Below are 17,158 nucleotides of genomic sequence, written 5' to 3'. Positions count from 1 at the left end.
TAACTTGGTTCTCTACTATCAGGCTTGGCCTTTATGACATATCATTCACGCTGCTGCAGAATTCCCTAACACAGAAATCTGATCCTCTCACTACTCTGCCCGTTGCAGACTTCAGGACACAGTCCAAAGCACTTAGCATGCACCCAATGCCCCTCCTCTTCGCCCCCTCACCCCTCCTCTCTAGCCACACTCAGTTAAGCAACAGGGGTATGACAACAGGTCATACCTTTACTCTCCCCCACCAACCCCTTCCCCCAGGACTCTGCTCACATGTCTGTCCCAGCCAGGAATGCCCTTTCCTGATTCCATGCTGGCCAAATTCCATTTGTTCTTCAGGACCCAGTTCAGCTCAGCTTAGTTCATCTTTTCTGGAAAGGCTTCCCTCATGAAGCTGTTTGAGTTCTCCCAGTGCTTGGTGTAGAAAGTGCCACCCACTCATCAGTCTCCCTTACTCAACAGTAAGCTCTCTGAAGGCAGGAGTGTGTCTAAGTCATCTTTATAACCCTGGTGCTGGCATACAGAAGGTACTCAAGAAAGGTGTGATCAGGAGTGAAAGACTGCTTAGACAAGAGAGAAGACAAGGGAGAAGCAGGAGTTAGAAGCCTCCAGGTTTCTAGTCTGATTTCTGTTTACAAGGCTGATGGTAGAGGAAGACAAAAGGGGACACAGAAAGTCATTTAGAAGTAGAGGGGAGAAATTCATTCATACATTCAACTTGTTTTCTAATGAATGCCAACTATGTGTCAGGAGCAGTGCTAGGCTCTTTCATTCATGAAGCTTCCATTTAATAGAGAAAAGACATCAATTCAATAAGCTTATGGATGAATTTATAAGTTAGTAGGTAACAGAATTAGTTGCTAGCTTAACAAATGAAACAAATCTTTTATGAATTGGAACCTATATAACAAGAAAGCTCAATTAACTAGGATTATGACTTTTTTCTCTTTTTATTTTATTTTTTTATTTTTATTTTTTGTAGAGACAGAGTCTCACTTTACCACCTTTGGTAGAGTGCCATGATGTCACAGGACTCACAGCAACCTCTAGCTCTTGGGCTTCAGCCTCCCAAGCAGCTGGGACTACAGGCGCCCGCCACAACACCCAGCTACTTTTTGGTTGCAGTTCAGCCGGGGCTGGGTTTGACCCTGCCACCCTCGGTATATGGGGCCGGCGCCCTACTCACTGAGCCACAGGCGCCACCCTCTCTTTTTATTTTTTGAGACAGAGTCTCTGTCTGTCACCCTGGGTAGAGTACAGTGGCATCACTGTAGCTTACTGTAACCTCAACCTTGTCGGTTCAAGGGATCCTTTCACCACAGCCTCCCACGTAGCTAGGACTACAAGCATGTACCACAATGCCCTGCTCATTTTTCTTTTCTTTTTTTTGAGACAGAGTCTCACTTTGTCGCTCTCAGTAGAGTGCCATAGCGTTGTAGTTCACAGCAACCTCAAACTCTCAGGCTTAAGTGATTCTATTGCCTCAGCCTCCCAAGTATCTGGGACTACAGGCACCCACCACAATGCCTGGCTATTTTTTAGAGATGGGGTCTTGCTTTTGCTCAGGCTGGTCTTGAACCTGTGAGCTCAGGCAATCCACCCATCTCAGCCTCCCAAGTGCTGGGTTTACAGACATAAGCCATTGTGCCTACTTTATTTTTAGTAGAGATGGGTCTCACTCTTATTCAGGCTGTGTGTGGAGTATGACTTTAGATCTGGTTAAGAAAACTCAAAAACTTAACTCAGAAAAACATGAAGTCCTTTCCTGAGGGTACTATAGATTCAGCCTTAACTTCTTTTTTTTTTTTTTTTTTTTTTGTAGAGACAGAGTCTCACTTTATGGCCCTCGGTAGAGTGCCGTAGCCTCACACAGCTCACAGCAACCTCCAACTCCTGGGCTTAAGCGATTCTCTTGCCTCAGCCTCCCGAGTAGCTGGGACTACAGGCGCCCGCCACAACGCCCGGCTATTTTTTGGTTGCAGTTCGGCCGAGGCCGGGTTTGAACCCGCCACCCTCGGTATATGGGGCCGGCGCCTTACCGACTGAGCCACAGGCGCCGCCCACAGCCTTAACTTCTAACTTCTAAATTCAGGGTTTGCAAACCCCACCTGATTTTGTAAATAAAATTTTATTGGAACATACAGCCAAGCTCATTCACTTACATATTCTATGGTTATTTTTGCTGAACAATGGCACAGCTGAGAAGTTAAACAGAACCTATATGGCCCATGGAACTTAAAATGTTTACTATCTGGCTCTGTACAGAAAAAGTTTGCTGACCCTGATCCTAAATAATCTATATCTAAAATTACTGTACTGGCTAATAAAAAATAAATGATATTCTAAAAACAGTCTCAGGCTGAAGGAAAAACCTAACTCTTAGGCTCCTGGACTTATTAAGGCAGGAGAGCAGAATAATTTCCAACAAAGACTGAATCATGCTATAGTCTAAGTAGCAATAAAATTAAACTAACTACAGCATCCATTCTCCAAGTGATTTTATAACATTAGAAATAGATTCAATTCCTCATTGCTCAGTAAAATAGTTTCTCAAGGGGGAAAACCCATTGTACTTCCAAAAAGGATTCAACCTATCAAGTGGTCAGTTGCTAAAACTTGCTCTAAGTCTAAATTTAAATTAGCTATCTCTAAATATTCAGATTGGGACCATTCTAAATAAAATGAATCTTTTCTAAGTGCTGCCATTTTTCTAAAAGTAATCTGAATTATGAGAATAGATCACTCTAAATATGATCTAAAGAACATGATATTTCTTTACCTTGTAATCAACTGGGAATGCCATTTTCCACTGTTCTGTACAATGTGAATGTGAAAATTCCAGGTAGAATTTTGTATCAGGAAAGTACAAAGCCTTCCTGTCTATTTAATTTTTTGTTGTAAGTATTCTGTCTACAACAAAAGCTGCAAAATTAAACTGGACTTTTTCACCTTATGCTATGCATGAGATGAATTCACTGATACAAAAATGGGTTATCTGTTTCACTCAAACTGAAATGTAATTCAGTCTCCAAACACTGACAAATTTCATTATACTATTTAGAAGAGACATACACTCTCTCTTCTTGTCTTGTTTGCCTGCAGTATCATCTAGCTGGATACAAACACGGGATAGCTACACATTTACATATTGGTTTGAAATGGATGGTCTCTGAATCATGCAAAATACAGGAAATCATATTTAGATTTTTCGGTCTAGAGGGTTTTCATTTTCTATTCCCAAATTTGATTATTCTGGTCAAATTTTATCAAAACTGCGTGTGTCATAAACTTACATGACAACTGGAACTGAGCAGGTAGAAAAGACACTGAAATCCACAGAGCTGCAGTCAGGATCACAACAGCAGTTGATGTCACACTGTGCTGGGGACAAGTCACAGACACACAGAGCAGCAACTACAGAAATAAAAAGGGTAGGATCCATAGTATCACAATCAGCAGGTGGTGACTGCCCCCTGTCATTGTAACACACCACAGATTTCTTACAGAAGGTCCATTTTATTTTTCCTATTGCACTTGGGGGGAAATCTGTGAAGTGGAAATGAGTCAGTCTGAGCTCTCTACAGAGATTTCCTCAAAATGGCTAATCATCTGACCTACTTGGAAAGTTCTGTTTGTGCTCTATCTACAAAGACTCTGATTTGGTGAGAAGACTATGAAATCCAGAAATCTGTAATTTGCAAAAACTTTCCAGGTGATGCTAATAATTAAGAACCAGCATGCCTAAACCATAAGAACCTGCCTGACCATAAGAACCACTGGTTTAAAATCACAAATTCCCCAACTAGCTATGCATTGTGCCAGGTGCCTATAGTCCTGGCTACTCGAGAGGCTGAGGCAAGAGAATCACTTGAGCCCAAGAGTTTGAGGTTGTGGTGAGCTGTGAAACCAGGGCACTCTAAGAAGGGCAACAAAGTGAGACTCTGTCATAAATAAATAAATAAAATTACAAATTCCCAAGTCCTCCACCAGAGACTGAGTCAGAGGCAGTACACAATTAATGACTCCATGAAAGAGTGTTTTCAATCTTGTCCCTCTCCTCATATATAACCTGCAGTTTTGAAGCTGAACTCATATTCACAACCTCTTGGCCGGAATCAAATTGGCTCAGGTGCTTAGACTATCTTTGGTAATTTAGACAATAAAGCCAGGGGTAGGAGTAGGAATCTCCCCACTTAGCAACTTTTAAATTATTAATAAAAATTATCTGGATTTTTAGTTCCATATTTTATTCCATCAAACAGAAAAAAAACCTTTTAAAGAAAGAGGAGATAGGTGTGGTGGCTCATGACTATAATCCTTGCACTCTCGGAGGCCAAGAAGGTGGACTGCCTGAGTTTAAGACCAGCCTAAGCAAGTGACCCTGTGTCTACTAAAAATAGTAAAATTAGCTGGGCACTGTGGCAGGCACTTGTAATCTGGGCTATTTGGGACGCTGAGGCAGGAGGATTACTCAAGACTGAAGAGTTTGAAGGTGGCTCAAAGGGGTAGGGTGCTGGCCCCATTTGCTGGAGATGGAGGGTTCAAACCCAGCCCTGACCAAAAACTGCAAAAAAAAAAAAAAAAGACTAAGAGTTTGAGGTTGCTGTTAGCAATAATGAGGCCACAGCACTCTACCCAGGGCAACTGAGGAAGAGAGGGGGAAAAAGGGAGAGGAGGAGAGGGAGTTAAGGGAAGAGGGAGAGAGGGAGTGAGGGGGAGAGGGAGTGACAGGGAGAGGGAGTGAGGGGGAGAGAGAGGGAAGGAAGGAAGAAGGAAAGAGGAAAGAAATAGGAGACCATAGGAATGATAAACACTGAATTCATGGTAGTGGTTATTGTTGGAGGGAATGAATAAGATCACGGTTTCAATCTTGTCTGTAATGTTGTCTTTTCCAAAAAGATTTTAGACAAATGCTGACAGATCCTTACAACATTCATTTGTATATATGTATTATTTCACAATATAAATGAGCTTTAGAAAAATATAGCCCATAATAGGTATAACATACTCTGAAAAAAAGGGTGTGAGGAGAAGGGGGAGGTTTGGTCAATAAGTATGCAAAAATTTCTCAGCCTAAGACACAAAAGTTTAAATTTACTATGCTCTATAGCCAAGGACTCCTCTACGTACTTATTACAATAATGATGCAACTAACGCATGCTTAACGTAAAAAATAAGAAGTGTTTTAGGCTCCCTGCCTTACGTGTTTAAAATTACAATCCGACTTTGTTTTCAAAACTTAAAACTTCAAGACTGTATAAACTACTTATAGGTAGTTTTAAGACTACTAAGGACAAAGCAATAATGTTTAATAACTCCACTTAGGGAAAAAACGGTCTCTACCCAGAATGTAAGTGCACTTAATCATTCAACAAGTTATCTGCTGAGTCCTCACCAGGTCTAAGTAGCACTCAGCTGCTCTTACATGCCTCTTATCGTTTGCATGACTGGCTTATAGAACAGGGTACTGATGAACACAGCTCAGATTCAAGATAGAACAGTTATCACTCTCCCACCAAGGCTGCCTGTAAGCCATTCTGTAAATTTCCATAGTTCTCCACTTTGAGTCAGCCTCTTGCTCCAACACTTACCAGCCATGTGACCTAGAATTAGGCAAATAATTCAGCTACCTGGGAAATGGGGATAACAATACTTACATCAAAGGGTAATTGTGGAGATTAAATGAGATACATCACAGGTGACATGGTTAGCACAGTACCTGTCACAGTAAGCAGTTAATAAATGAGCTAATAGTAGTGATACAGCTAAAGAGGAGTCCTTTAAAAACATGGAGACAAGTCAGGCATAGTGGCTAATGCCTGTAATCCCAGCACTTTAGGAGGCTAAAGCGAGAGGACTGTTTGAGGTCAGGAATTCGAGACCAGTATCTCTACAAAATATATATTTTTTTAATTGCTGGGCATGGTGGTGAGCACCTGTAGTCCCACTTACTCAGGATGCTAAAGCAGAAGGATCACTTGAGCCCAGAAAATAAAGGCTGCAGTAAGCTATGATAATACCACTATGCTTTAGCCTGGGCAACAGAGCAAGACTGTATTAAAAAAAATACACGTATGTGCATATATAAATACATAAGTAAGCAAGCAAGCAAGCCTGGAGTGGTGGTGCCCACCTGTAGTCCTAGCTACTCGAAAAGCTGAGACAGAAGGATCACCTGAGCCCAGGAGGTGGAGGTTACAATGAGTTGTGATAGTGCCACTGCACTACAGCCTGGGGAACAGAGCAAGACCCTGTCCCAAACAAACAAATAAAAAGATTAAGTACATGTAAAAATTCATCTCTCATCTTCAAAAAAACAGCCCTGCCCACATGCCCTAATAATGATGGTTCAAACATAGCTTCATTAATGGATGGAACAGAATATTCACGTGGATAAAAGATAACCCAGTCCAAAAACCTTACAGAGTTTCAGGCATTGAATACTTGGCTATATTCTGTCCCAATTTATCACTGATTTAACTTCCCTACTAATTCATCAAATCAATAGTTTAAATGTAAAACATTTTCATTTCTATAAGATAGCAAATATATTTACCTATTTTTTTTTTTTTAAGACAGAGTCTCGCTGTCACCCTAGATAGAATGTTGTAGCATCATCATAGCTCATAGCAAACTCACACACTCCTGGACTCAAGAGATCCTCTTCCCTCAGCCTCCTGAGTAGCTGGGACTAAAGAAACCTGTCACTATGCCTAAATAGTTTTTTCTATTTTTAGTAAAGACTGGGTCTCCCTCTTCCTCGGTCTGGTCTCAAACTCCTGAGCTCAAGCAATCCACCTGCCTCAACCTCCCAGACTGCTAGGATTACAAGTGTGAGTCGTCCCCAGCATAATTCTCTGTACTTTTTAATACAGACTACTCATAATTTATGAAGAAGGACTTTTGGGGAATAACCATTCAGTACCTGAAGTTAAGTGCTGGAGTGCAGGATGTCAGCAAATGATGACTTTTTTATTTACTAATCGTGAGCCTTTACTTAAGAAAACATCTCTTTCTCTTAAGAAGAAATTTAAGGAAAAAAACCTACGGGGGTTACCCTCAATCCACACAGAGGATTTAAAACAATTTTTTCTTGAGATCACAAACCCTTTTGAGAATCTGTTGACTGCTATGACTTCTTAACTCCAGAAAATTTTGCACTCAAATCTCAGGGGATCACAGCCATTGTCTGAAGTCATCTATGTGAAATCAAATTATATAATATTCATTAAATGTTTAATACTAGGATTAGAAGGAAACTTTCTGAGAAATATGTTAGTTATCCCTAATATGAATTCTAAGAATTGAGCATAACCCCCCACCCCATACCTCCCACCTCCAACTCAACACTGGAGGAATCCTGGGATTTTCATAACTCAAGTCAATGGACAAGAAACTTGACCTAGTCACATTTAGTAAGCTAGACTTTTGGCATCTTTTTAATATAGTCCAATGCAGCCTATGTATTCATTTCCCCTACTGTCTAGAAACTTTCAATTTAATTTCATCTTCGGCTGTAAGGACTCTATTACCTTTAGCATTAATGGTGTCCAGGACCACTTCAAGTACTTTCAAAGATTTGATACTGTCCCCCGTACGCTTTCTGAGCCCTGGTTTCATCTCTATGACAGGGATAGTATCTACCTCTCAGAGTTATTGTTAAGAAATTAAAGTCTACGGAACACTCATCAATATCTGCACACAGTGAGTGTTCAATAAGCCTTAGTTGTCACTGTTATATCCTCACTCGGGCTATCCCCTCCAGGTTGGATTACTGTGACTCCCCAGCAGTTGACACTTGGTACCCACCGTCCATGACCGGGGTAGGCCTGGGAAACCCGGGGGGTCTAGCCGACGGAGAGGGTCCGAGAGTGGCCAAGGCTGTCTCAGTGGAGTTGGGGCGCTCTGTCGTCACCGCCGGGGTGGCCCAGGTCTGGGCGCTCACGGAGGCGCAGCAGCCGGAGAACACCAGCAGGAGTGGCGGGAGGTCTTGCTGCCCCATGGCCCAGACGATCCCACGCCGCCAGCCCTAGAGCTAGTACGTTGCCCGGCAACCACCACAGCCCGGCGCTAGGCATCACGGGAAGAGGCCAGTGAGCCCGCGAGAGGCCTCGGGAGGAGGGCGGGGGCGGCGGACAGAGCGGGGCGAGGCCGGCGAAGAGGGGGCGTGTCCATCCCAGCTTTGCGCGATTCCCAGCCGATCCGCGGAGCCTGTTAAAAAATGCGGTTTCCCTCCTGTGACCCACATTTGGGGAACAGAAGATAAAAATAAAAATATAGGGCGCCGCCTGTGGCTCAAGGAGTAGGGCGCCAGTCCCATATGCCAGAGGTGGCGGGTTCAAACCCAGCCCCGGCCAAAAAAAAAAAAATATATAAAAAATGCGGGTTTCCGGGCGCCACCTCAGGAGACCTCCTGAGTCAGTAAGTCGAGGCAGGGCCCAGGAATCGGTAATTTTAACAAATGTCCTCAGGAAAGCTGGTGATTGGACAGAAATTTGGGAACCGCTATCCTAACGCGACTGACTGTGGGTCTTTTGGAGGAGCGTGGAGATCACATCCCCATCCCTGAATTCTATCCCAGATCCTGTCGATAAGGGCTTCCCATTTTTTGTTTTAGGTGTTTCTCACGAGGTCGCCAGATAACTTCTGTTCACCGTGTTGTAAGGACGCAAATGAACACTTTTTCCATACAAAAGAAAAGCTGACAAAAATTGAGTGGAATAATTTATCCTCTTTATAAAATTGCATGTTAACATAAGAGTACATACGATTAGGTTACATAAATTGCTTTTGTGATTAAAATCCGCGTTGTAGTTGGCACCCAGGAAGTATGCCATATACCCGTGCAGTATACCTGTTGGGTGGGAATTTATCCAACTCCTTCCCCGTCATTTGAATTTACTTTTTCTCTCAGGTGAATATGTAGTTGTTAATCCCTAGTTTCAAACTGGTACTGAGTACGTGGCCTATTTTTTCATTCTTGTGATTCTGCTTAGAATATTCTCCAAATCTGTCCAGATTGTTACAAAAGATGCAAAATTTCCATCTTTTTTATGGCTGAATAGCATTCTATTTTATAAGACTTAAAGGAAAAACCAAAGCAAATTTACTATAACACTACAAAATGACCAGGAGAACACAAGATTTGGGAAAGCCCCTTCATTCTAAACTGGCTTAGGAGGTACACAAGCTCAGAGATATTGGCTACACTTTTGACACTTAATCTTCAGAAATAGATGTCAAAATATTTAAACATATCATGGTATTTATTCAAAGAAACGCATTTAACAATTCAGAAGAATGCCAAGCAATATATATACCTTGTTTATTAAATTTATACAGCAAATCTAGGTCATCAAAGTGACATCTTTAGCACCTTCGTGTGCCATTCCAGAGACAGTATTGCTTAGGTTGGTCTCTAACTCCTGAGCTTAGGAAACCACCCTCCTCAGCCTCCCAGAGAGGACCACTTTTAATAACTGCTCAACTGTAATCCCAGGTATTTGGAAGGCTGAGGCTGAGGATTGCTTGTACCCAGGAGTTTGATATTGCAGTGAGCTATGATGCTGCTGCTGCACTCTAGCCCTGGCAACAAAGTGAGACCTTTTCTCAAAAAACAAACATACAAACCTATGTTTTACAAACCTTTATCTTGTAACTTTTTTTGGAAGTATTTTTATTTGACATGTTTTCAGGGTGCTCCTTTAATTTTTAATTTTAATTTTTATTTAATTAATTTATTTATTTGGGAGGGGGAGACAGAGTCTCACTTTGTTTGCCCTTTGTAGAGTACTGAGATGTCATAGCTCAGAAACCTCAAACTCTTGGGCTCAAACCATCCTCTTGCCTCAGCCTCCTGAGTAGCTGGGACTACAGGCACCTGCCAGTTTTTTTTTTTTTTTTAAGGGAATTTAGCCTCCCAGAGTGCTGAGATTACAGGCATGAGCCAATGCCTTCATCCTTGTTTTATAACTTTTAAATCTAGTACTTACTTGTTTTTTAAAATCATTTCTTTACTTCCAGCCTCTACCTTCTAATAATATTTGTGAATCACTTTGTCCTATTTTCTGTTTTGAAGTTTTAGCCTGCTGGATTAAATTTTGATAAAGTGGGCCAGGCACAGTGGCTGGCACCTGTAATCATAACATTCTGGGAGGCCAAGGAAGGAAGATCATTTGAGCTCAGGAATTGAAGACCAGCCTGAACAACAGTGAGACCCTGTCTTTAATAAAAACAGAAAAATTAGCTGAGTGTCTTGGTGGGCACCTGTAGTCCCAGCGTCTCAGGAGGCTGAGGCAGGAAGATCGCTTGAACCCAGGAGTTTGAGGTTTGGTGTGAACTAGGCTGATGCCACAGCACTCCAACCTGAGTGACAGAGTGAAATCTTGTCTCAAAAAAAATTTTTTTTAAATAAAGTGCCTTTTAGCTCTACCAGTTTTATCTTTATAATAATATGATTATATGACCTCTTCAAGCCTGACATCTCATGCTTCCAACCAGGACCTGCTAACATGATGTAGAAAATAATCTCACCTCCCCTCTTTGTCCAATCACACACACTCAAATCCCGAAAGTAATTTTATGACATTCAATTCAAAATGAGGATTGGATTAACCAGATACATTCAGCAAACCTTAGAAACTTTGGAACTTTTCATTTCACGGTGACCTATCATCTTTCAACTCAGAGCATCCTCTCTCTCTCTCTTCCTTTTGCCTTGGCCTGAGTAGGTTCCCTCATTAGGATGGAAGGACACAAAACTGGCTAAGATCTATTTCCATATTTTGTCCAAAACCTCAACATTTGGGCTGTGCACAAATGTTTATGATTTTAAATGTCCATCTGTTTCTCTAGGATTATCGGCATTCTCAATTCCTTATAGTCTGTGCCAACATTGAGAGGAGTGAAGACAATTCAGCTTTTTGGAATATTTGGCTTGGAGCCTGAAAAAAATCAAAGACGGGAGGAGCAGCAAGGTGGGAAAAAAAAACAAAAACTAAAGCTGACTTCATAAGAAAGTGTCAACCACTGTGTCTTGCTCTTTGGTGTGGTTTGAGGTGAGTTGGTTATTACCAATGTTGTTATTATTGCATCAGTGTACAGGAGTTTCTAGTGTGCCATTTTATGAGTTTTTAACAAACACATACGGTCATATAACCACAACCACAATTGAGTTATAGAACAATTTGACTATTGCAAAAAGTTCCCTCAAGCCCCTTTATAGTTCAGCCCCTCCCCATATCCCAGCTCCTGATGACAATGATCTATTTTCTGTCCCCATATTTCCCCCTTTTCCAGAATGTCACACTAATGTTATATAGCTTTTGAGCCCAGCTTCTTTCATGTAGCCTAATTACTTTCAGATTCATCCATGTTGTGCATATAAATAGTCCATTCCTTCTTTTTTTTATTGTGGTAAAAAGCGTTAATTTACCCTCTTACCCATTTTTTTTTTGTAGAGACAGAGTCTCACTGTACCGCCCTCGGGTAGAGTGCCATGACATCACATGGCTCACAGCAACCTCCACTCTTGGGCTTACGTGATTCTCTTGCCTCAGCCTCCCAAGCAGCTGGGACTACAGGTGCCCACCACAACGCCCGGCTATTTTTGTTGTTGTTATTGCAGTTTGGCGGGGGCTGGGTTTGAACCCGCCACACTAGGCATATGGGGCCGGCGCTCTACTCACTGAGCCACAGGCGCCGCCCCCTCTTACTCATTTTTAAATGTATGATTCACACTGTTGTGCAGTTCTCCAGAACTTTATCATCTTGCAACGCTGTACTCCATACTCAGTTAATATTAATTCCCCTCCCTACTACGGCCAGCCCTTGGTAACAAGCTTCTTAATGCTGTTTCCATGATTTTGACTACTTTAGATACTTCATATGAGTAGAATCATACAATATTGGTCCTTTTATGACTGGCTTATTTCCCTTAGCATAATGTTCTACATCCATATTGTAGCATGTGACAGGGTTTCTACCTTTTTAAGACTATATAATATTCCAACCTCTGTAATACCATATTTTCTTTATCATTCATCTGCTGGTGGACATTTGGGTTGCTTCCACCTCTTGGCTATTGTGAATAATGTTTTAATGAACATGTTTTGAATAATATTTGATGCAAATATCTCTTCAAGATAGTTCAAGATAGTTCTTTGCATTCTTTTGATTTATTTACCCAGAAGTGGGATTGTTGAGCCATATGGTACTTCTATGTTTGTTTAATTTGGTGGGGAGCCACCATACTGTTTTCTAGGATGGTTGTACCATTTTACATTCCCACAAACAGTGCACAAGTGTCTCAACTTTTCTGAACAACTTGTCAACACTTGTTATATTCTGTTCTTTTGATAGCTTTAATCCTATAGAATGTGAGGTGATATCTCATCATGGGTTTTGTTTGTTTCTTTGAGACAGAGTCTCACTCTCTCACCCTGGGTAGAGTGCAGTGGCATCGTAGCTCACAGAAACCTCAAACTCTTGGGCTTAAGGGTTCCTTTTGATTCAGCCTCCAGAATAGCTGAGACTATACATACCTGCCACAATAACTTGCTATTTTTTTTTTTATTTTTAGGGCTCTTCCTCTTGCTCTTGCTCAGACTGGCCTCAAACTCCTGAGCTCAAGCCATCCACCTGCCTCAGCCTCCCAAAGTGCTGGGTTTACAGGCATAAGCCTCTGCACCTGGCTTTTATCATGTTTTTTTTTTTTAAACAGGACTTTAGTTTCATTTTGTCTGTCCATCTGCAAAACACTTAGGACCAACTTTAAAAAAGAAATACCTCCTGTGGGAAAAAATTGCATTAAAGGGGAGCAGGAGTGAAAGGGATTAGTGCTTTAGCCCCAAGCATAACAGAAGCTATAACAACTCTGATTGGTCCAAGGACTCAAAAGATATTGGGAGGGTATAACCAGAGGAAGGAAAATGCAAATTTACTGACGGAAAGGGCCCTGGAGCAGGCCATGAGGGGGAACTAGAGGCCGGGGAGTTGGTCTCGGTGGAGGGAGAGGTCCCCTCTGGTAACCATAGGGTGGAGGAGGTCCACACATACCATGTGGGGGCATAAGACCTGGGTGGCCTATGGGAGGCTCAATTGGAGGCCCTGGGGGGAAGGGCTGCCCATTGGAGGAGGTCTAGAATGAGGCATTTCAGGTGGTGGTCGAGGTGGTAGCTGTCCCCAAGAGCCATGAGGGCCATGGTGTGCCAGTTGCATCTGGGACATCACTGGATGGGGCATCCCACCCTGTGGAAATGGGTGAAGATATGAGTGTCCGTGACCAGAATGTCCTGCTCCTGGGGTTCCTGCTGATGGGGTGGGGTGGGGCATGTCTTTCAGCTCCAGGAGGTATAGGTGGCAGAGGCATGGCTGGGGGTATCCCAGATGGGACGGCTCCAGGAGGTGGCACTGGGGTTGGGAAGGAGCCAGCAGGAGGCATACCTGGTGGTGGAAGCCCAGATCTCAATGATAATACCACCGGCTTGGGGCAGATGGTGGAGGATGTGCATCTGGAAACAGCTGATGGAGGTTGTGAGCCTGGGAGAGTGAGTTCTGAGCTGCCAGAAGTTGTTCAGCTGCTGAGCCGTGGCGCTCACCCTTAAGAGTCCTTCTTGAAGGCATAAGACACAGTGATTGGGCAGTTACAAAGGTACTGCCCATTCATAGCCTCAATTGCTGCATCCAAAGCATCAAACAAAACAAAATTAATAAAAGCATAACCCTTGAAGTTGCCTGTGTCAGAGTCCTGCATAATATTGGGGATTTATAAGATGACTCAAAGGTGCTGAAAATATCATAAAGCAGCTTCTCATCACTTTCTGGGTCCAGGTTCCCAATGAAAATGTTGACCCCTACATTCAGGTTTTTGTTGTGAACTGATGCCTTGTTCACACATATTCCCATAGAGTTTGATCATGTTCATAATCTTAATGGTATAGTCAGCATCTTCTTTGCTCAGGAATCCCACAAAACCATAACCTTGATGCTGGCCTGTGACTCTATCCTTTGGCATGTGGGTGTTGACTACTGGTCCAGCTTGGAGAAACAGTTCCCACAGCAGTGGTTCACTAACTTTCTCATCCAGACCCCCCATGTATATGGTGGCATCCTGGTTCCACTCGGAGATCAGCCTGGCAGCCATGGTGAAAAAGCTCCTGCTGTCTCCAAGCAGCAGCTCTGCCTTCTGACCTCCTTCGTCATGGTTTTGATTTGCATTTCCCTAATGATTAGTCATGTTGTTCATCTCTTCATGCACTTATTGGCCGTTTGTATATCTTCTGTGCAGAAATATCTATTCATGTCTATTGCCCATTATTTAATTGAGTTATTTTGTTGTTCTTATTATTGAGTTGTAGGAAGTCCTCATATAATCTGTATATTATCCTCTTATCAGATATATGATTTGCAAATAGTTTTTCCTATTCCGTGGGTTGCTTTCATTCTGTTAATCTGTCTCTTTGTTTTACAAAAGTTTTAAAGTATGATCTACTCCCATTTGTCTATTTTTTCTTTGGTTGCTTGTGCTTTTGTTGTCATATTCAAGAAATCATTGCCAAATCCAATGTCCTAAATCTTTTTTTTCTTCTAGGAATTTAATAGTTTTGGGTCTTGCATTTAAGTCTTTAACCCATTCTGAGTTAATGTCTGTACATGGTGTGAGGTAAGGACTTACCTTCATTCATAGATACCCAGTTTCCCAGAATCATTTTTTGACAAGACTGCTCTTTCAGCTCCATGCCAGTAGCTCAATGGTTAGAGCATCGGCCACATACACTGGGGCTGGGGGGTTCGAACCCTGCCCGGGCCTGCTAAACAACAATAACAACTACAACAAAAAAAATAACCAGGTGTTGTGACAGGCACCTGTAGTCCCAGTTACTCAGAGTCTGAGGCAAGAGAATTGCTCAAGCCCAAGAGCTTGAGGTTGCTGTGAGCTGTGACATCATAGCACTCTACCAAGGGTGACATAGTGAGACTCTGTCTCAAAAAAAAAAAAAAAAGTCAGTTAGCTGTATGTTCAAGAATTTCCTTCAGTTCATTCCTTTTATATTACTAACAAGTATTCCAAAAATGGCTATACTGAAATTTCTTCATCCATTCATCAGTTAAAGCTTCTTCCAGTTTTGGGGTGGTTACAAATAAAGCCACTATACATATTTACACACAGATTTTGTATGAATATATACTTTTTGTTTCTCTTAGAAGTAATATCTCTGGGTTAGATGGTCAATGTGTGTTTCAATTTATAAGAAAAACTTCCCAACTTTTTTCTAAAGTGACTTTCCCATTTTCATTCCAAGCAACAATGTATTTCACATGCTTGTGAGCACTTGGTATGGTAGGTTTTGTATTCATTTTTGATTTTATTTTATTTTTTTTTTTTTGCAGTTTTTGGCCAGGGCTGTGTTTGAACCTGCCACCTCTGGTATATGGGACTGGCGCCCTACTCCTTTGAGCCACAGGCACTGCCCATTAGTTATTCCGATAGGTGTGTGGTGGTATCTCAAATCGTTTTATTAGTTGGCTTTTAATAAATCCAGTTGGCTTGTAATGGCATATCTAAATTCCTTTTAATCTTGGAGTGCCAAAAGCATTTGTCAAATGTTAAACAAAGAAATGAATTCTTCACTTTTCTGTATAGAAAGAGCCTCAAAAAATAGAAGTGAGCTCGCATCTTGGGCCCACTGAGAGACACTTCTGTCACCTCCCCCACCTCTATTTCTGTTTCTATGTTGTAAATATGTTTTTTATCTTTTCCTCAGAACCGTCAGATAGTTCCTCTTTTATTCACTTCCTACTGCCAGCCTATTACTGAGTTCTTCGTGAGCCCTGCACCCTTGTCATAGGATTAGGCATTTCTGTTGCAGCTGCTTTAAAGAACATACCGTTCATTAACCCAACTTCGTTGAGAAGAATGTGGACACCAAAGAAAATCAAACAAGATTAACAGTCTTTTTTTTCCCCTCAGAGTCAACTTTAAAGTTATTTTTCCAAAAAATACATTCAGTAAATATGGTAATGTAGTAATGCACTTGAGCTGGTAAGCGTTCAAAATGTTTAAGTAATCTTCAATGATGTTGATCAGGGAATTCTTTCATTGGTGGAATTACTTGTCTATCCTCCAGAATTGTATCACCTAGGAATATTCTGGGCTTCCTTTCAATGATGGCAAATGGTTTTGTTATCACATGGTGCTGACACAATAATGAACAATCCGGGTAGAAACAAAGACATTCTGTCGGTATACCTTATAGTCCATGTTCCTCCATGGGGTGGGCTTCTGCAAAAACTTATTCTAGAATGCTTCATAGGCCACACCCTCCAGGGGGACAGCCCCAGCTCCTGAGCACTCAGCTCCTGGTCCTTCAGCCATCACCTTCTCAGCTCTTGAAGCTGCTGCAGCTGCAGTTTCTCATCTGGCATGTACCCAGACATGTCGTCACTGGTAGAGATTAAGCCTTTTGACATAGTTCAAAAGCCTCAGCCTCACAGTGTTGAAATATGTTTTCCATACTCAAAATCGGGACCTATGGCCTGACAAGTATGGATGTATTTATGCAGAAAATAAAGAATTTGGAATGCCCTGGACATTTCCGAATTATTGTGGCCATAGTTATGAAAAATCTGAACCATAACCCCCCCCCCAAATTCTCAAGTCCCTTTATTATTGTCAGCTTTGGGGGTGGGGGAGGGGTTGCAGGAGTTGTGGTAGGGAGAAGATGCCTGATGGGAAAAGATAAAATTTATCTTAGTATGTTTGCTACCTCTTTGATATGGCAATCACTTGTGAATTCCCCAAAACAAATAGTCCTTCCAATTTGAACCCAGTGGAGACAACCTGCAACTGAATTCAAACAGGTCAACTGTTTACTTTAGCACCACATTACTCCTATTAACTTCTGTCCCCTCCCAATGTGACTATGACTACAAGTTTTCTCTTTAAATGGTCTCTGAAACACACAAGAGTCTAGTTATTGTCATAGTTGTAATAGTTTCTGGGGAGCAGAAAGGACAGTGATTCTTTAATCCATTGTGCATGTATTACTTTTCAATTAAAAACTAATTTTTAAATTAAATAACCACAACAATAAAACAAATTTTAAAAATCTGGCTAAGCACCTGTAGTTAAACAGCTAGGGTGCCAGCCAGATACATTGGG

At 41.8% G+C, this 17,158-nt stretch overlaps 1 protein-coding gene and 2 pseudogenes across 4 annotated transcripts in view; all 3 read right to left on the bottom strand.

Annotated features, from left to right (window-relative positions):
* Positions 1 to 8,073, bottom strand: part of TCTN1 (tectonic family member 1) — a 30,250-nt gene extending 22,177 nt beyond the window's left edge. For 2 of the 4 annotated variants that reach the window (XM_053587450.1, XM_053587449.1), the window contains exons 1-2: positions 7,807 to 8,073; positions 3,291 to 3,411 (exon numbers count right to left, since the gene is read on the bottom strand). In XM_053587450.1, the coding sequence (XP_053443425.1) occupies positions 3,291 to 3,411; positions 7,807 to 7,999 (314 nt within the window). In that variant the 5' untranslated portion in view covers positions 8,000 to 8,073. Of the gene's footprint in view, positions 1 to 3,290; positions 3,412 to 7,104; positions 7,197 to 7,806 lie in introns of all 4 variants that reach the window. The other 2 variants (XM_053587451.1, XM_053587452.1) reach the window with 2 other exon arrangements.
* Positions 8,074 to 12,934: 4,861 nt separating this feature from the next.
* On the bottom strand, positions 12,935 to 14,140 carry LOC128584837 (splicing factor 3B subunit 4-like; annotated as a pseudogene).
* Positions 14,141 to 16,067: 1,927 nt separating this feature from the next.
* On the bottom strand, positions 16,068 to 16,434 carry LOC128583297 (NADH dehydrogenase [ubiquinone] 1 beta subcomplex subunit 6-like; annotated as a pseudogene).
* Positions 16,435 to 17,158: the final 724 nt, after the last annotated feature.

This window comes from Nycticebus coucang, chromosome 4 (assembly GCF_027406575.1).
Source record: "Nycticebus coucang isolate mNycCou1 chromosome 4, mNycCou1.pri, whole genome shotgun sequence".
In the NCBI taxonomy this organism is placed as follows: Eukaryota; Metazoa; Chordata; class Mammalia; order Primates; family Lorisidae; genus Nycticebus; species Nycticebus coucang.
This window is presented reverse-complemented; position numbering and strand designations above follow the sequence as displayed.